At 34.2% G+C, this 21,277-nt stretch overlaps 1 protein-coding gene across 2 annotated transcripts in view; it reads right to left on the bottom strand.

Annotated features, from left to right (window-relative positions):
- Nucleotides 1-1,896: 1,896 nt before the first annotated feature.
- Nucleotides 1,897-21,277, bottom strand: part of Sdc (Syndecan) — a 44,181-nt gene continuing 24,800 nt past the window's right edge. For both annotated transcript variants that reach the window (XM_069848048.1, XM_069848047.1), the window contains exon 5: nucleotides 1,897-5,073. In XM_069848048.1, the coding sequence (XP_069704149.1) occupies nucleotides 4,904-5,073 (170 nt within the window). In that variant the 3' untranslated portion in view covers nucleotides 1,897-4,903. The remainder of the gene's footprint in view (nucleotides 5,074-21,277) is intronic.

The following is a 21,277-nucleotide window of genomic DNA, read 5'->3' as shown; positions in this document are numbered from 1 at the left end:
TTTCATGTAGAACTCTCGAAACTAACAACAGTTGCTAATTTGTTTAACATTCTGAAAAGTGCGAGTAGACTAAGTAGGCATAAAAATTTCAAAACCTAAACTTACTGGACGTAATTTCCTTAGTATGAAAGAGAAAGAGAAAATTTTCAATGTGTCCTTCCATGAACGTTCACGAATTAACGTTTTCGAGCACCCTAGTGGTTACTTTTTTACGCTGATATAAACAAATGCATCTCTCTTTATCGTGGAAAATATCTTGAAAACAAATGTAAAATCCTGACATTATTATTATTTTCATTCTTCTTTTGAATAACATTAAATTATGTAATTGCACCTAGTTTAGTCTCAATTTAATGCTTTCAGGCTTGAGACACTTGAAATTAAATGTCTGTTTTATAATTTCTGAAGACGACTGCAATGAATAAAAGTTAAATACCACAGAAATATGAATATCTGATTTTTTTTTCATGCGTACTTATATTATTAAAAGAAATATTATATACAATGTTTGACCTTAATTGTAAAATTTAATACAATATTGTTAAAAGTATGTAAATAGACGTGTTAAAAACATTTGGTCCATGCATCTCATCTGAGAAATACATCAAGATGTACCACTTCTCATGTACCACATGGCTCAAATCAAGCTTCACAAAGTCATGATTAAATAAAAAGTGCAGTATATGTAAAACATTTTAAAGAAACAACGATCAATGCTGTTAAGTAGTTTGCATTATACTGCAAGAGGTGGAACTTTACATTCGGTAGATTTGAAACAAGAGACAAGTTGACACTTTTATCTTTATTTGTATCAATATACTCATTCAATCACAGATTATTTGTCCTTGCTGATATATTCAAGTATGAAAGATGAATCAAGAATCAAATTACCAAACTGTCCCCAATTCAAAACAGCAGTAACTGCTAACATCCTTCCTGACATAATTCAGCATAATGTTTCACTTCTCAGGTCATATAATAGTGCGGTATTTGATACTTTTTATTTTGCATGAATGATAAAACATGCCCTCTTTATGCAGTGTAGATCGGATTGGAGATGGAAATGAATTTACATGGATGAATTCAGGGAAAGAGAAAATGTATCACAATATTCGGCATCAGGGGTTTCCGACATAATATATATGAGGCTAATAATTCATCCTGAGAATGAATTTCAGACATCACTACCCAACAGAATACACATTATATAATTATCTGGTTACAAAACTCTGCTGAGGTCCACAGAGGTTTTGTTTAAAAATAACTCATTTCCACCATAAAGTATTTCCTCCTAAGGTGTCACAATATAATTATTTAGAAGTTAATTTTAGAGCCTGCCAGAAGAGCGGAAAACTATGAACTAGAAGGATCCAGGTTCAGCCTCAAATGGAAGCTGGTTTTCTCTACCTCATCTTAACTTCCAGATTGACTGTGGGGTTCATTGAGCCTTCTATAAAAATTGAGTACCGGTACTGAGTTTTTTTCTGGAAGTAAAAGGTGGTTAGATCTTAGTGCTGACCACATCACCTCCTTCTAGTACGGAGATCCAAAAAGCATGGGAGCTCTATCTCCATGTCTCATGTTCGTTTAAATGTCTTGGCTTCAGCTCTCAAGATTATTTACTTGTTTTGAGCGCCAATTATGTTGATGCTGATAACAAACGATATACTATAGCTTTTATTTCAGAGCTACTGAATATTATGACTGAACCAAAAAGGAATGGGATGATAACACAAATAAAAATTGCAATATATAATTTGATATCTCACGCTACACTGTATCTGTCACTAATTACTTGGTACAAAATAGGAAGGACAACGACTGAAATGATCCATGAATGGAGAAATGGTCGTTGAGATTGTGTAACCTCTCTGCTGAACTGTATTTTCTTCCCCCCCCCCCCCAGAATATACGATATCAATTATTTAATTAATCACATAGAATACATCGTACTACCATAATTTTTATTTTGAGCAAAATGTATTCTACATTATTTTAAACTCATAACAATAATTCATTGTAACACATGACATTTAAAAAAATTTAGTTCTTTGGTACGTTGTCTGTACTCTATATCCGATGAAATCCATGATTATTTACAGCCATTTGTTACATTCAATCAATCAGGAAATTCAGATTCATGAAGTAAAGTGAAATCTTCATACTAATCTTCAAACATTATGTTTTTCTACAAAAGTGAGAGATATTTCTTCGGAGATGGGAGCACACTGATATTTTGAAATAATATACTTATTAGATGACATTATTAAAACTAAATAAAAATATATACTACGTATATTACACTGATCCTAAAATATGAAAATAATTAGTGCTGCCATTTTAAATTTCATAGAAGCAAACCTAAAGTGAAGGGAGAAATGGCTTACACACGCCAGTGTTACAAAATAAAAATGTTTATTCATAAAATTTCTTTTCTTTACCTGCTTAAATTCATACGTTCATAATAACTGTAAAACTTAACATTCAGAACCATTTTAAGACCTAAGGGCTGGTATATTTATTTTGAAAAAACAAATTTGAGAAGTTCGGTTTCTGCAGCCATTTTTCTTTTTTTGCTAATAGAAAATCCATTATTTGGAATGCAGTGCAATCTATCCGGAAATGGAAGAATGCAAGCAAATATTTAATAATGTATACATATACAGACCTGGCTAAAATTGTACAAGAAACCATTCATCCTCCACTACCATTCATTCCAATCACCTAGACTGTTTTATGTTTCCTTTTTACATCTTGCAAGAAAATGAAAACTGTCACAGTCTGACACTTGTACATAATGCCTATTTTGTTTTAGGATACCATTTACATGTACAGAAAGAAAATTTTAAACTGTCCACTACATCAACACAGAAAAAGCTGTCAATGAAAGTAATATTAGCTTTCTAAGTGCTATTTTTTTTTTCACAGTAATGATAGCAACAATTTAAATCAGTTTACTTGGATAATAATTATTTAACTCTTCTGTTTTATTTCCTTTCTTACATAACCTTTAACAATCACGTGATTCAAGACAACCATCAACACATTTGGGAACAACCGACCATTCATACTTGTCACATCTGTATCAGACAAGAAGAAATTAAAAAAAAAAAAAAAAAAAAAACTACATAACTTACAATTATTATTTCATCAGTTACTGAAAAAAATCGTTCATCCTGCTTATCATTCATTTTATAATATATGGCCACATTCTAACGTTGAACTTATCCCATCATCCTATCCCTCCCTGATGCTTTGCCAGTGAAGTTTGTTCATTTATATACCGTAATTACACAAGTATCTACATAATTTCTATTATCCTCATATTATGGAGTAAAAGAAATATTTATAAAACACCACCTAACACTAAAAACACACAGGACTGTTAATTTCCATTTCAAATTTTCTCAACACCATATTATCACTACACTTTTCTTTCCTCACACAAATATTCCACCTTCCAGCCTTTCATCTCTGAAGACAGAAATAGTAAGAAGAATTTATCGATTGATTGACTGATTAAATGTAGTTTATCACTTCCTAATATCTGGTAGGAATTATAGACATTTAACCAACCATCAAAACTTACAAAGACTATGATAAAAAAATTACAAAAACTTTTAGTTTTGCTTGCAATTCATACTGAAAATTAAGCATTTCAATGATTTTTAAGAACACCAAAAATCATACTTATGTAAATACAATATATCACTTACACAAAATCTTTCATATCAGAGGGGAAAAATATCACTGGGCATAACAATAACAACAAAAAAAAAAACCTATCATTTTTCCCCTCCAACAATTCTGAACTAGGACACGGTCTTTCTTCGTATAAAAGCTTTGTGCATTTAAAATCTAATTTATATGAACTTCTCCATTTCAATGATGCTTCATCAGTGCTTCTAATTTGGCTGGAATCAGCTACAAAACACTTCAGATATTATTTCATCTTTGGACATACTTCTTGGGGAAAAAATTACTCATCTTCTAGATTCTCTTAGAGCCATCACATTGCTAGTCAGGAATAATTTATTTGTGTCAAGTTTTTTTAAGTTTGTACAACACATTTAAATTCATTTATGAGCAAGCAGAAGTTCCAGCACATACAAAACAATGATGAAACAATTCACTCATGCAGAAGAATCTACAAACAAGATTAGCACAGTTCAGATTATACCATAACTAAGGTGTTAAAGACAATATTAGAAAGCATGTGATGCCTTAGTACACAGCTCTAGACTGTTTCAATGTGGAAAAATTTACTATAATAGTGAGTAATACCAATTCGTTGAAGTGGTAATGCAGATGGTATTCATTACCAATAGTGAGGCTGTATTCAGCAAGTGTCAGGGGATGATCAGCAATATTGTTACAGCACAGATGATGGAGACTAAACAGCTGTGGAAGTCACAGTCCGAAGTCCACTTCAAATACAAACAGTCAATGTGTCTCTTGCCACTGGGATTTTATAAATAAAATTCACTGTATCATAGAGTTCTTCATTCCTTAAAACATACCAAATATTAAGTTTGACTCCAAGATCACTTTATCGATTTTACAATTTTGTATTTTCTGTTTAAAAACAAAGGCATTCAAGTTCCTACGGAAACCAATTTACTTCCCCAGGAAGATTGGAACTTGTTACATCTTCCTTTACTGTGTCATAGGTCCTTTCCTACATTAATATAAAATTCATTTAAATAAAAAAAAATCCTATTTGTAGTTCTCGGTCCCATTATACTTTCCTTCATCTTCTGGTAAACATCCTACACAATTTTCCTCTCCTATCATTGGTTCCTTTTCGCTTTGTAGTAGTTGCGACTTGCATTATTTTCAAAGAAAACTTTTTGTTTTGCTTTGCTATTCTATTTCATGATGTGCTTCATTTCTCCTGCCCTCTTCAGGCAAAGAATTCACGATTAGAATTTTTTGTGTACGAATTGACAGTTGGGGATCGTTTTGGTTCATCCAGAGCATATGAGCCTTCATCCTTCTTGCGCATTCGATATACAATGAACATCACAACCAAGATAGCACAGAGAAGACCAACCACTGCACCACCAATCACCGCTGCAACAAAAATACATGTAACATTACTCGATCAGCAGATGAATTATCAATTAAACTAGAGTGACATTTTCACTGATTAACTTTATAACTTCTTTACTGTGTTAACATTAGAAAATTACCTGGCTGACAAGCTTCGGACAATGAAGAATACCACTTCGAAACTAGTCAGCCAGGTAATTTTCTAACATTAACACAGTATATAAGTTATAAAGTTAGTCAACGATTATATAAGTGTTAAAAGTTTGTATCCAACAATGAAGATAACATTTTCAATTGTATATTTAAGTAAAAATTAATATACAGTAATTAATTTTCTAATGAGGAAATAGTCAACTGAAGAATATGAGAAATGTGTCACTCTCTTCTTAAGCATGCGTGAATATTTAAATATAAATACATTAGGAATAAGGAGTGTCACATTCTATGGAAGAAATCTTACAATTCTTATATTTCTTTCCATAAAACGAAATGTCATAAATTTTGTATGACCGGAGAAAGGGAACAGTGAGAGAGAAGACAAGGCTTCGAATAATATTGTATGTTATTATCTCCTTTCAGTTTAGTTGAGTCAAGCAACTGCAATATTCTTCCTTTAATATGATTCACAAAATATAAAGGTAGATACTGATACCAATATTAAGAAGAAAATTAACTGTTGTATATGATAAAATGAAAAGATAAAATTAACCAGTCACATTTTACATAACCTCTTCCAAGTACTTATGTCTTATATTTGCGAAATAGACTCACTTCTCTCTTTCAGCCCCATTTTCCTAAGTTAAAATGTCGGTAAATTATCATTAAGATATATGATATAACTACACTTCGGATACAGTATTACATATTTAATAAATAATATACCGGTACCAATGTGACTTCAAAATCTGTTAATGAAGAAGATAAGAGTGAATAAGGTCGTGTTACAGTACGATCTCTTCATGTCTACTGACAAGTAGTCTAAAAGATATAGTATTAAACAGCGAGTTAATGCATTATATCAGTACAGTGAAACCTCGTTTCATTTTGTCCACTGATAGATCTGGAGGGAAGGAAGGATACTGCAGCCTATATAAAATGAACAAAAATGATCACATACGCCTATAAATATGTATTTATTAAATAAAAGGTACACCAATAATGTCATTATTTCCATTGTCAAGTTCAATATGAATTTCTTCCTTTAAAAATTCATCTTAATTTATTTAGTGACACTTTTGTTAATTATGATCACTTCATCTCTTTCAGTGATGTCGTGAGCACATATGAATGCTTCCACTGTTTTCATGCTAAATGTTTAGAGCTTCTTAATGTTCTTAGTAACAACATTTTTATAAATTCTCCTCGGATTTTATTTATTAGTATATGCAATAGTCTCCCACAAATTTGTCTAATAATCATTCTTATATTTTGTTTTATCTGAATTCATCTCAAGTGTCGATAGTCTTATATGAAGTACTTGCTGTGTATTATAGGAGGTTGCTGATATAATTATGAAAGTAAAGGAAATGTGTAAAATTACTATAAATATCAGATATTTATCAACCTAAAACGAGCCCAAAAGCTTGTCCTTATTTTCTCATTTGGAGAGCGAATTGCAGAAGAATAATTTAATTTCTACAGTCTTTCTGTGAACTACAATGTCTTTTAGATTGCCATGGCAATTTATTATACTGTCAAATTTCCATCAACATTACATCAATTTGCCTAATATCACCTGATGTTATAAGAGCTTCCGTGAATCTCGACCTGGTTTGTGGTCGACTTAGTCATCACACCACATTGCAATGCCTCCATGCAACTTCCATTTCCCAACTCACCATGTATTTCTTCCACACAGAGCACACTACATGTCGCAAGCTTCTGATCTACAACACAGAGGTGTCAAGAGACTATGCTAGTGGTACCTAGAACCCAGTCTTCATCTTGTAAACCATTTTATCAATCCTTCTTCATTCTTCAAGTGGCCACACTTTCCTCTGCATAGGTGATTTCTGTACATTTGCTTGAAGCACTAGATCACACTCAAATCAAGAAGCTGTACGACATATTGTGGAGTTCGAGAGACATAAAACCAAATTTACATTTGTCAAGAAGAATATGTCTGGATAATGAGTTCACAATTGTCTTTAAAGAAAGGTTTTTTCCTACTTCATGCCAACAAACTGCCAGCCTCACACCCACTTACTTCAAGAAGTGGACTACCACTGGACCAGTATTGGGTAATGTGTGATCAGCAGATTGATGTCCCAACCTTCATTTTGGTTTAGTAGACAGGTTATGCTATTTTCTGAAGCTTCCCACTTTCCATACAATGCTGGGTGGGCACGCATCCCATACACTAGTCGAATTTTCATGAGAAAATCTCTTCTTCCATGAAGACTAGATCAAGTGTGCATTCTGTACCACCAGTCCAAAGTATGATGGCTTAGACCACAGAGCCATGATGCAGGACTTTACTCCATGGTAAATCTTTCCTTTCAATGCCATAGTTTGATCTGGCAGGCAGATGAGGAAAAAGCCTTGTACCCCTTGAGCAACCCCGGAAACCTTTGGAACCAGAGGTTCATGCCATTAGTAACTACAGAAGTACTCTCCCAGGACAATTTCTTAAATACTAGACCATGGCACTGATCCAGTCGTTTGAAGCTGATGGAGTTTGTTGTAGCTATTTTGAGGAATTTCTCCTGCAGAATTCTCCCGTCCATAGGGATGCCTGATGCTCAGGCATACTGCTTTGTTATAGTGTCGCTCCAGGGACACACATTGCCTCAGTCAGTACCAACTACCTATCACTGAATAAGCATTTGAACGGCTTTTGTCATTTCTTCTCTCAAGCACCATTGTCATGTTCCTGTTGGTCGTCCCCTTTCTTGGGCTCCTTGTGGGCATCCCTGCATAATTTTCCAGCATTCTTATGTGACATGTGTCCAAGACATCTCCATTTCCTCTCCCGAGATCCTTCAGACCCATAGATCGTTGGTGGCACCTTTGATGAAGTTGTGCATTATACATATCCAATTATTATGCCACCAAAAAGGCGGAATATTCCACAAACATTGGGTGGCAAAAGCCTGGAGCGTCCTCTTAATATCTGATGATAGCAACCATGTTTCACGCCTATAAAGCAGGCTGATTTAACATTAGTGGTGAAAATGAGTAATTTAATCTTAAAGCTCAGCTGATTGGGGCATCATAATGTAAAGACACACGCAAAGTTTCCTCTTGCCTTGTTATTCTTGTGGTCACATCTGTCTGGGACCCACCCTCAGGTGAAACTAGCCTGTCTGGGTACATAAAGGACTCTACTTCCTCGAGCTGCTCACTGACAATAGTAAAATCTGTTGGATACTCAATATTTATTCTCATAGTCTTGGTTTCACCAACACTGATAGCCAAATTAGGTGATTATGCATGTGCTCACAGGTCATCATGGGGGCATTTTCCAGTCCTTTGTAGGTCGACTCCTTGCTCATATTCTTCCTCTTGAGTGACATACCATACCTATTTACCTATTCTCTGATTTCTATTTTCTTCGTAATAACAGAATTTAGGGTTGATGGTTGCAGCTCTAGTTGCTTGGCTACAACAATATTCTTCTCTAATTGATTTCTCTCCACCTTTTCTACAATGTACAGTCATTTTCCTAAAGTCTAATCTAGTTTCACAGGAAATGTTACGTGGGACAAAATGTAATTAAAATCTACTGGTGAGGTCAACAATAATATGAATAACTATAAAGAATTGAAAACACGTGATGAACTAGGCAGACAGCAATTTTTCAAGCCTATTGTTTGGCAGATAAGATATGCACCTAACAATATAGTGTCGAAAATGCAACTTGCTATACCACATTCCAAAGACATCAACTCCTATAATTATTACTGGTTGTACTAAAGTTTATGGGTGTGGTGTTGCTCTTTTCCAAAGTCGATAAAACTGGAATTAATGTTCTTTGGAATAGAGCTAAAAATTCAGACAAACAGAAGGAGGAAATAAATTGAGGAACGACTGATGTTGGTTTTATTTCCATAGTTTAAATAGGCTTGTTCAGGAACCATAGAAAATTAACGATTAATGCGAGAAAATGATACATTTCGGAATGATGAATGCGGGAAAATGAAAGATTTGGGAATGAAAATCGAGGTTTCATTGTATAGGCCTACACTTTTGCACATTAAATGACGAAGGACGAAGTTTTTTCTTTGTCACTATTTCCAAACTAATCCAAGTTTTGGTAAGTGGTTGAAATTTAAGTACATTGAGAATTATTTTGTATCGAGGAATAATTGTTTTCCATACTCTTGACCTTTTTCACCATCTGGATAATCATCTAAACTAATATGCTATAACTGAACTAATTCATTCATTCATAGCGTTCTGCCCAAAGGGCAGGTCTTTCACTGCAAACATGACGGAAAATCCAAACCAAATCCATTATGTACAAAACTACAGAAATTACTAGTATATAAGGACAGGAAATAAAGGAATTAAACAAGCGTGACAGCTAAGACTCCTTACTCTTGAGATGGACTTTTGGTGGAACAGCGACAACCAAAATGAATCACATAAAAAAATTATGAAATTAAATTACGAAGCTCGAAAAAAATCGAAATGAAGCCGTATGATCATCTATTGAGGATAGAAGAATACAGATGGCTTTAGAGAATGTAAAGCAGGTATTAATAACAGTGAGGTATTTTTTCTTCTTTCTGAACATACAAAGTGTAAAAAGAAAGTATTGTGATGCTGTAAAAAATTCTGTTTCTTGTATTCATGTTTCCGCTATTGAAACAATCATTTACATTGCCAGCAACAATTTATTCAGAACTACCACACTAGGACAATTTTCTTTCAGAATCAATATTTATATATCAATTCAAACAGAAATAAAACAGAACAAAATTGGGAACGTCCTCAAAAAAAATTTTGAATTTCAAAGATACCCACACAAATTAATTTTCAAAAACTAACACAATCCAGGCCATTATGGAAAAAGATAAAAAAAATTAGAACTTCATGACACAAGAAGAAATCTGGAGTTCAAGAGATTGGCGAGAAGTACTATATATCGTATGTTAGCCATGTTAGTAGCTTAATAAGGCAGAGCGCTGATTTATGATGGCTGTAGACCAGGATTTAAATCCCAGTGACGGCATAGTGTATTCGTGGTGGACAAAGCCAAGGTTCCTGAGGGTATTTTTCGGAATTTTTCTGTTTCCCTCCATTATTCTAGTCTCGCTTTCCATTTTCAATATTCATTATTATCATTTTAATAGCATCTAACCAGAATGGTAGAGCTGTAAATTGTAATATTGTAACTGGCATACAGATGGTGTTAGTCTGAGAAGGCATAATACGCTCTCAGGGTGAAAGGATGCTCTACCTTTAGTAGGATTTCGCTGGACCTTGAGGCTAAGTGGCGAAATGGTACCATATAGCTGAGCAGGCCTGTTTTAGTAAGTATGCAGTGCATGCGTACATGCAGGTGGCCAATTTTCTAGGGCAGCCGAAAGAATAAATTTAATATATAATTTTAAAATAATTATTAATAATTTAGTGTTTTACGAATTTTACAAAGAAAAAACGTTAACTAATGTGCGCTAACTTGATATCAATTATTTCTGATTCCACTGTTGATGGAACAATAAATAAATGTTTATATTTAGCGCATTTGAATCACATTTTAGGGTTGCAAGGGATAGTGAAGTGCATTCTATAACCTCTTCTATCCAAATCCCATCCTCAACCTGCCCGTAGTGCAACCTGCTTTTACAGATGAGGTTCTGGGGACCGGGTATTGGCAATATAACCACATCATACATAGAGGAAATGCTGTATAGGTGGGAACCCCACCAATTCTAGGTTTTTGGGCAGCCAGCCCGTTGGGCAGTAATTTCATAATTGCTTTCAAATCTCACAATAAGAGAGATCTCTCGGTCGTCCAAAAAAGCGCTGGATTGAAAATTTAACTGTGAGATCGTAACAGGCCATATGGCTTAATACTTGAAGGGAAGAAGAAAAAGAAGAAGAAGAATCACATTTTAATTTGCTTTAAAACAGAAGTTGTGAAATGTGCACAGTTTGAATATTCACCCAACAACCAAATCTCTTGTCGTTCGTTTTCAACGTTTCAGCCATTACATAAAATTTGATAGTACCTCATAGTGAGTAGTGTGGAGAGAAACTTAACTGATTAAGAATAAAATATAACAGGTAAGTTATGTATTTAGTGTTTTCATTGATTTATAAATGTATTTATTTATTTTCATTTCATGTATGTTCATCGTAGATAACACTTCAAGTACAGAGAAATCCGCACAGAAAACCTTAAGATAAGTTTGTGTCATTACAAAATTTTATTTCATTCGAAAGGAGAAAAATATTTTGTGCAGTATAAGAAAATAATAATAATAATAATAATAATAATAATAATAATAATAATAATAATATATTATTATTATATATTATTATTATTATTAGTAATAAATATCAATAAATAAATAAATTATTATTATCATCATCATCATCATCATCATTATTATTATTATTATTATAGTTTTGAAGATGTCGGGCAGAAAAACTAATCGTCTCTCTGGTGCTTATTATCGAAAGAGGAAGAATTTTTTATTTATTTTAGTAGGTTATTTTATGACGCTTTCTCAACATCTTAGGTTATTTAGCATCTGTAGAGGATGAATGAAAGTGACAAGGAAAAGGAAAGTTTACGAGGTTCCATGCTGAAATTCGTAAAGTTAGATGCAGGTGATCCAACTGCATCAACATCAATTGGTTTGGAACTTTTTCCAGGCAGTAAGAACGAAATCGAAATGGAAGGTGAAAAATCAGATGGGAAGTTTGAAGTTTGTTTGAAATTGTGCCGGAAGGAAGGGTCAGTGTCGACATCAAGTTGTGAGAATAATTTACGAGTAATAGTAATAGTGCTGAATTGATGGCAGAATGTGATTTAGGGGATCCTAGCATCTGGCCACCTATTGTTAATAAACGTTTATTAGAACTCATAATTCAGAAGGGACCTGTAACACCTAAAAATATACTTTTCTAAAGATGACAATGAAAGATCATTTTCCATGTCTCAGTTTATGAGACTTTTACCTAATGGCGAAAAAGTTCAAAGAACTTGGTTAATCTATTCAGAAAAATTCAATAGTGTGTTTTGCTTTTGTTGCAAGCTGCTCACTTTGAAGAAAAACAAATTAACAGATAATCAGGGGTTTTCAGATTGGCGACATTTAGACACTCATTTGTCATGGCTTAAACAGATGCAGAACATATACAAAACTATAAAAAGTTGTATGAATTTTATTAAAAACACGCCTTGACAATAATTGTACAATTGATAAAGAATAACAACGCTATTTTGAATCTGAAAAAAGAAGATGGTGAGCCATCATTGAAAGAATCTTAGCACAGCAGTGTTTAACTTTCAGAGGTACAAATGTTAAATAATATGAAAAAAAAAATAATAATGGACATTTTTTAAAGGTTATAGAAATGTTGGCGAAATTTGATCACATTTTTTCACAGCATGTCATTGACATAGCTCATTCTCAAACTGCTAAAAGTCGTATGCCTAATTATTTAGGCCATGCTTTTCAAAATGAAATAATGTTTGTTTTAGCAAGTGGTATTAAATAAAAAATTAAGGAATGTTTAAGGAAAGTAAACTATTTTTCTGTAATCTCGACTGCATGCCAGATGCCAGTCACACTGAACAAATATCATTTGTAGTAAGAATTATAAATACTGGCACTTCTGATGTTGCAGTCTGAGAATTATTTCTTGGATTTTGTCCTGTTTCAGACACTTCAGGGTAAGGTTTATGCAACAATTATATCTTAAATGAACTCTTGCCAGATTTTGAGTTAGATATTTAAATTATGCCTGGACAAGGGTACGATAATGGGGCAAATATGCGTGGTAAGCACAATGGTCTGCAGAACAAAATTAAGAATATCAATCTAGATCACTTTTTGTGCCCTGTGTACCTCATACTTTGAATCTAGTTGTAAACGATGCTGCCAAAGCAACATTAGAAACAGTTCGTTTTTTCAACATTATCCAAGAATTGTATATATTTTTCTCTGCATCCCTCATAGGTGGGATATACTGTAAAGCAATATGACTAGGTTAACATTAAAGTCAGTAAGTGATACAAGATGGGAGAGCAGAATAAAAGCAGTGCGACCTCTCAGAATGCAATTAAATGAAATCTTGAAAAGTTTAAATGACTTAATAGTTCATAATTCCAGAGAAATGAAAACAAAGCACACAGCTCAGTGTTTATTAGATCAGGTTGCATCTTTCAAGTTCATTTGCTCAATTGTTATACGGAACAATATTCTGTCAAAAATTGATGTTGTAGACAAAATGTTAGTGTCCTAAATGAATCCCTTAAAGTTTTGAGCGAGCTTGTGAAGCCAGATTTAATGAAGCATTTAATACATATACGAGGTTCATCCAGGAAGTAAGTTCCAACCGTGCCCAGAGCTGGCATGACTAGTTGGATGGGAATGCACATGTGTAGCAGTAGAGAGAGGGTATGTGGGAATAATGCAGTGCAGTTTCAGTCTTGTGGTGGCAGTAGTTATTGCACAGTGCTAGGAGAATATGGCTGCACTGATATTGTCTCCCACTAACTGCGAGATTCGTGCAGTTATCTGATTTCTGCACACTCAGAAGCAATCTCCAGCAGAGATCCACCACCAATTGTGCAACGTGTATGGACCCGACATTATGAGTGACAGTATGGTCAGACGATGGTGCAGGAAATTCACTGAAGGCCAAACCAATGTGCACGACAAAGACCGTAGAGGCCGACCATCCCTGGTGATGTCAGAACTGATGGAAAGTGTGCGGCAAGCAGTTTTGCAGAACTGGCACTTAACAATTTCGGAACTCTCTGGTCAATTCTCCGAGATGTCTCGCTCACTGCTGCACAAAATCGTCTCCCAGTGACTTGGTTTTCGGAGTGTATGTGCAAGATGGGTGCCAAAGCAGCTGACAGATGAACACAAAATGAAATGCCTGGCCGCAGCATTGACATTCCTCCAGCGATACACAGAGAAAGGTGACGAGTTTCTCGACATTGTCACTGGGGATGAAACATGGGTGTCGCATGCCACACCAGAAACAAAACAACAATCCATGCATTGGCGGCATGGTGGTTCACCTGTGAGGATCAAATTCAAGCAGACAATCTCTGTCAAAAAATCATGTGCACTGTCTTCTGGGATCGACGTGTGTCCTCATGTGCGAGTTTTTACCGCGAGTGGAGACTGTTAATGCTGAGCGGTATTGTCAGACATTGCGAAATCTGAGGAGGGCGAACTAGAACAAGAGACGTGGAATGCTGACAAGAGGCATTACGCTTTTGCACGACAATGCACAACCCCATACAGCCAACACCACATGGAATCTGTTGCTTCAGTTTGGATGGGAGATCTTTGACCACCCACTCTACAGCCCTGATCGCGCATCAAGTGACCTTCATCTCTTCCATCTCATGAAGCACTTTCTGGCAGGAAAACGTTTCCACAACATTGCTGAGGTACAGACGGCAATGACTTCATGGCTCCAGATGTTGGCAGCAGACTCCTATGACACGGGCATACAAACATTGGTGCACCGGTACGATAAATGCCTCAATAATGGTGGTGACTATGTTGAGAAGTAGCCAGTGAATGTCTGTAAATAGTGCAATAAATATTTCTTCCTTATTGATGTTTTTGTTTTCTTTATCAGCCATTTGAACTTACTTCCTGGATGAACCTCGTATTAGTCATGCAGAAGTTTTAGCCAAAGAAGTTAATGTAGTATCCAAATTTCCAGTTGTAAAGAGCAGAACTGAAATTCATCATTTTGATTATGAAAGTCCTGATAAAGAAATAAAAAATCCAAAAGAATCGTTTAGAATACAATTTTATCTAATAACTGTTGACACTGCATTAAATTGCATCAAGAAAAGATTTGAAAATCTGAATGATTATAATAGTATATTAAAATTTCTTTGTGAATTAAGAGAAATGACAGAGGATGAAATTAAAAAATGTTATTCTGGTTTAGATGTTTCCCTTCAAATTAATAAAGAAGTGCAAATCTTAAAGATGTTGATGGTCCTGAGCTCTTCAATGAGTTGATAACATTCAGAACTCTGAGCAATGACAATGATGGCGTTTCAGAAACTGATCCATTAAAAAATTTGACCTACATTGCACAAAATAACTTGACATCATCATTTCCTAATCTGTTTATAGCTTTGAGAATTTGTCTCACATTACCTGCGATTGTAGCATCAGGTGAAAGAAGTTTTTCAAAACTCAAACTTATTAAAACATATTTAAGAACAACAATGACTCAAGAAAGATTTAATGATGTAGGATTGTTAGCTACAGAAAACGAATTGTGTGAAAAATTAGACTTATCGGATGTTACTGAAATCAATAAGAGCACTGTTTTAATATACTGATTACCAGTTGCTTCTGTTTGATACATTTTTATATTTCCTCTATGTTTATAAACTTCAAATAAATACTGTATGTAAAAATTTTTATGAATTTTTCTTTGTCAATTACATGGTTCTGTCACAAAAAACATACTAATAAGCTTCCATGGGTTGGGTTAAGCTGTAAATGTATTTACGATATGCACTGTTTAGGGTGGCCAATTATATCTAGCATGCAGGCATCTAATAACCCAGAACCGGCCCTGTAACTGAGTCACGGTATCTACAAGAAAAATGGTAATTTGGACTCAAAACAATGACTATTCTCCTACAAAGGAGTGGTAAGCACAACAAGTCTGTTTGAGGCTGTGGTGCTCATCTTCTGTAGAAAGGAAAAAGATCGAACTTTTGCATAGAATCTATAGCCTTAAGTAGCAAGAAATGGAGACAGAATTTCTTTCTCACCATAAATAATTTAAAAGCTAGGAAAAACTTGTTTGTAATTGCATTCTTTTCATACTCAGGCGTAAGGACCACATTTCAATTCGAATATAACTGTTCATAAATTATTTCCTCTTGAAAAGTTTCCTTTCACAATGATATTGGTCCCTTGCCAAATAAGAGAGTTCTAAACTCATAAACAACTAACACCTCTCCATATTTCTACAATTTCAAATACTGGTAAACTGCTTAGTAATCTGAGTACTGGTACTTGTTTTTACAACACATGTGGATACTAATTACACATACCCGTTTAAATTGTACGATTTATAACTGAAGTCAAGTATCTTAATCTCCCGCACCCCCCTTTTTTTTTATACAATGCAGTTTTTTCTCCTTAGTTGTAGTTACAATATACAGTGGCTCTATCTGGCTCTTGAACCATTTATGGCGAGAAAGTAATACGGATTATGATATATAATAAGATTATAACTTCGTCTACAGTAAATATATATATATATATATTTTATTTATTTATTTATTCGTACTTTCATAACAGCCATGGTTATTGAAATTTCTGTGTACAGAAATCTCAAATTGACCGCATATGTCGACACTATTTTTAAAAGAAAATTAGAATATCTCTCTCTTTCCTTAACAGCTAGGATTATATTAATTTTTGAAAGTAATTCGTAAAGATATTTTTTTGTTTGTTTCAAGAAGGTTTCAATTGAATGCATAACTAGGTAATAATGAACTTCTTCGGCTTAATATTGAATTTATCACAGGATCTCGTGTAAAGAATAAAATGTAATAATGAAAAAAATGTTACAGTTGATTTTGAGTGAATTTCCATTTAGCTCTTTTTTATTAAAGACTCAGTAACTATCTAGTAATTATTATATTACAGTAGAATTCTTCGTATCTGGCAACTTTCTTGAGTGACACACTGTACTGCACAAACATTTTTTTCCATGTTGCAATTTTGTAATTTTATATAGATAATTAAAAATAAAGTTTTGAAATACGTACAATGTTTATTTTTTGTACTGAATACGGTAATATACATTCACCAGTTCATAATTATTGTAATACAGTAATGCATAACAGCGTAAAAAAATACTAAAAGTTTTCGTAACCTTATGACAATTTTAAATGGTGGTCATGTGAGTCATGTGACATGAAGAGAAGTGTAGCCAAAGTCGCAACTATAAAGATTATGAAGTAGAGCTCAATCATTAAAACGTAAGAACATTTGGCTTGCGTTTTGCGGAATCCATTGTGCAACAGCAACACTCAGCGGTAATAGCCATGATACTACCCATCACTCGAATGAAATTTTTACGCTCTGCAGGAACAGAGAATTTCACACTTTCGTATTTAGATTCATCCAACACCTCTTCGAAACAGGTAAGTTCAAATGTTAAATCGAAAGATATCGTCTCTGCTCATCGTTTGCAAGATCCACATTTTCGTCAGACTCTTCTCTTCCACATGAATGACTATTTTTTTTTTTTTTGGCCTAGCCAAAAGTGCCACTGTTTTGATATTGCAGGCTATTTGGGTGTTGGATACAAGGGATTTTATTGTATTTAATAACAACATTCTCATACGAATTGATTCGTAGATAGTTAATATGAAGTAATTCCATCGAATAAGTTGAAGTTGCTCTACAAAGACACAGTATAAAAAACTTTCTTTGATAACAGGAATTTGGAAACATATTTTCGTAAAAAAATCTCGAAATACATTAATTGCAATATCAAATACTTTATTATAATGGGTGTATCACGCCAGGTCATTGGTTCCTAGTGTACGAAGGTTAAACTGCATCGCACACGTGTGGCATATTTTCAGTCAGCCTGAATCAGTCAACCACTATAATAAGGCCTGATGAGCCCCAGGAGCCCGGAGCTCCAAGCCCTTCCTATATCAGCGTTGGAAACTTGTACTACCCCAAGACTTCACCCCAGCCTAATTTCATTATTGCAGATAATAGATGAAATGAGAGGGGAGATGGAGAGCGTAGGTGGAATGATATAGGGAAACAGGAGTACCCTGAGAAAAATCCTCTGCAACATTTGCTTTGTACACCACAAATTCCACCACGACTTGGAAAGGGATGCTTGAATAAATGAAGCAAGTCAAGTATCCACTAGATCCACTATAGGGAGGTGGGGATAAGTAAATTGTTGTGTGATTTTTCTTCTACCCACCAAAGGAAAAATGGCAGACAATGCCTAGGCAATTGGTCATTGATTTATTTAACAACATCATCGCCTGTATCTTCATCCTTAATTTTAGGTACCTGGAATCAATATGAAGTCTTTGCGCACCAGGACCAACTCAATCCTAACTCAAACCAACATGTCAGGACTGGGCACTTCTCTGTTAGTTACAGTGAAGTGATGATAGAGAATGGTGAAATTATAGCAGAAAATGAAAGCATCCCAAGAAAAATGTTCCAATACTGACTTTATCTACCACAAATTCCACTTGAACTTACTGGGATTTGAACCCTGATCTTTAGTTTGGAAAGTCAGTGCTGTAGCCATTTGGATAAACATGTGTCTTAAAAAAATATGCATGTCAACAAGAACATGAAAACAAAGCCCAAAATATAATTACCAATCATTAAAATTAATTTATATTCTAATTCACAAAATATATACGAAATTTTGACATAAAAGACATACACTTGTGTACAGGACAAAGAAAATAACAACCAACCAACATATTATAAATAACAATACATGTGCTGCAACATGAACCATCACCATGGACAATTATTGCTCACACAAGCACAAGGAAGCAACCCATGAAAACTGCGCAATTTTCAGGTAGCACAGATTCACATCTTCTAACCACGTGCTTGTTTCATGTCTTCAGCATTTACGTTGATTGATGTTATTTTCATTGCTATAACATTTCTGATATATGAATTTATCACAATCTACTGCGTTTTATTAAATGATTTTTATATCAATAAAATCCTTTTTTGTCATTGTGTTTGTATACAAATAAGAGTAAAGTACCGGTATATAAAGTTAAAATTAGCCTACTTTCCTTATGAGAGAACCAAATGTAGAAAAATTAAATCGTCATATCATCTGTCCAAGTGTCTCCTTTAAACTTTGATTCTTCTAAAACTTGGCAGAATCATGTTACTATTGGATATTTCTAAGTAATGTTTTGTATTTCTCTATACAGGAGTGTATTCTCAATGTATGTGCAGCATACACACTAAATTAGATTAATGTAAAAAATAAACACATCATCTGGGCAAAATTTATAAACTGGCTGTATGAATTCTTGTAATATCATACATAACTGCAATGACCTTTCATAGATCTAAGAAGAACTGATAAATAATTAACCAGATTTATTGTAAACCAGCAGTAGATTTGTAGACTTGAAATATTATTCATACGAAAAGTTGTTTTCAATCTGAAATCGTTGCTCCATCTGAATTTACCACTGAAAAGAGAGCTGAATTTGAATAATTCAGACACCGGAAGGTAGGCCCTAATTATATCTCAACAAATAAAATAAGATATATTTATAGATAATTATATGGAATATAACATTTCCTAAGAATTATGTTGGGAAAGGCATTGGTGCGTGTCAGATTATATTTAACTTCAAGTTTATGTTTAGATACATATGGTAGATTGAGACTTTCCCAGAATTTGAAGTTTGACGAAATTAATTTCTGGCGAGGAGGCATCTGTAACACAAAATTCATAATTCCCGGTTTATATTATTATTATTATTATTATTATTATTATTATTGTTCTTAGGTGTGAAAATGAAAAAAACCTTGAGTCACAGGAAAAATGTTGGAGAAGATGGAGGAAAGGAGAAAATGGAAAAACATCAACAAGGAAGAAGGTAGAAGAAACTACAGGAAACTAAACAACGAATTAAGTAGAAATTGATAAGGCGAAGGAAGACTATATGAAAGAGAAATGTAAAAATATAGAGGATCTAGAGAGAAAAGGAAGATATGATTTAATATATCGAAAAGTAAAATCTTTGGACTTCGCAAATAAGAACAGGTACCGGTAATCCATGTGGTTGATAGGAAACGAAATCGGAAGTGAAATGAAATAAGAAATAAACAAGGAATACTGAACAGATGGATGAAATATGTATATGAGACAGGGAATCGTCCAGATGACTTAGCAATAGAAGACGAAGCAACCATATCAGAAGACGAAAAAGGATTTTCTATTTTAAGGGAAGAAATTTAATTAGTGCTTAGAAAAATGAAGAATGGGAAAGCAACAGGAGTTAATGGAATCCCCAATGAATTAGTGAAATGCTTGGGTGAAGACAAGAAGGAAATTCTATCATTATGCACGAAATATATGAGAAAGCATGGCTAACGAGAAAGACAGGCTACGGCAAGAATAGGAGTCACGTGATTATCATGGTCTAGTCATGGCCATCTTGACAATCGTCTAATATAAATACATGTTCAAAGTTCTAAAAAACAAAGGAATTGCTATATTAAATTCATATTAAACGTGCATTTGTATATAAACTTTTTCAATGTTGGCCATGTTAAGACTAAGAATGTGATGTCGCACCATAGCCTGTCTTTCCCGTTAGTCAAGTGAGAAAGGCGAATGGTCTGAAGATTTTACAGAGACAGTGTTGCTGTCAATACCGAAGAAATGTAATGAGTTCAGAACTATTAGCCTGATATCGCACTCGACGAAGATTCTCCTGTGAATACTGAATCGGCATTTATATTCTAAGATAGAAGAGCAGCTGGAAGAAGAGCTGTTTGGCTTCAGGAAGAGAAAAGATATGAGAGATGCAACTGGACTGCTGCAATCGATGAAAGATACCTAGAGAAGAATAACAAAATGTAGATAGTATTTGTGGACCTAGTAAAGACATTTGACCGTAGTGGATTGGAATAAACTGATGGAGATCCCGAAGAAAATTGGTGTGAATTGAAAAGAGAGGAGGCTGTTCAGTAATCTTTATATGAAACAACGAATCAAAGTCAGAATAGGAGAAAAAATGTCAGAAGGAAGTGAAATAAGGAGAAGGGTACCACAAGAATGCTATTTATTACCTACCCTGTTCAACATCTACTTGGAGGATTTAGTGAAGAAATGCTTTCAGAATATTGGAGGGGTGATAATAGGAGGAAGAAGAATAAAGTGCATAGGATTTGCTGATGATATGGCGCTGTTAGCAGAAAAGGAGACAATACTAGGGATATGTCACTGGAGATAAATGACAGCTGTGAGCAGTATGGAATGAAGATAAGTGCAAACAAGACGA

The sequence above is a fragment of the Periplaneta americana genome, chromosome 15 (genome assembly GCF_040183065.1).
Source record: "Periplaneta americana isolate PAMFEO1 chromosome 15, P.americana_PAMFEO1_priV1, whole genome shotgun sequence".
In the NCBI taxonomy this organism is placed as follows: domain Eukaryota; kingdom Metazoa; phylum Arthropoda; class Insecta; order Blattodea; family Blattidae; genus Periplaneta; species Periplaneta americana.
Note: the sequence above shows the minus strand (reverse complement) of the source record. Positions and strands in the feature narration are given on the sequence as shown.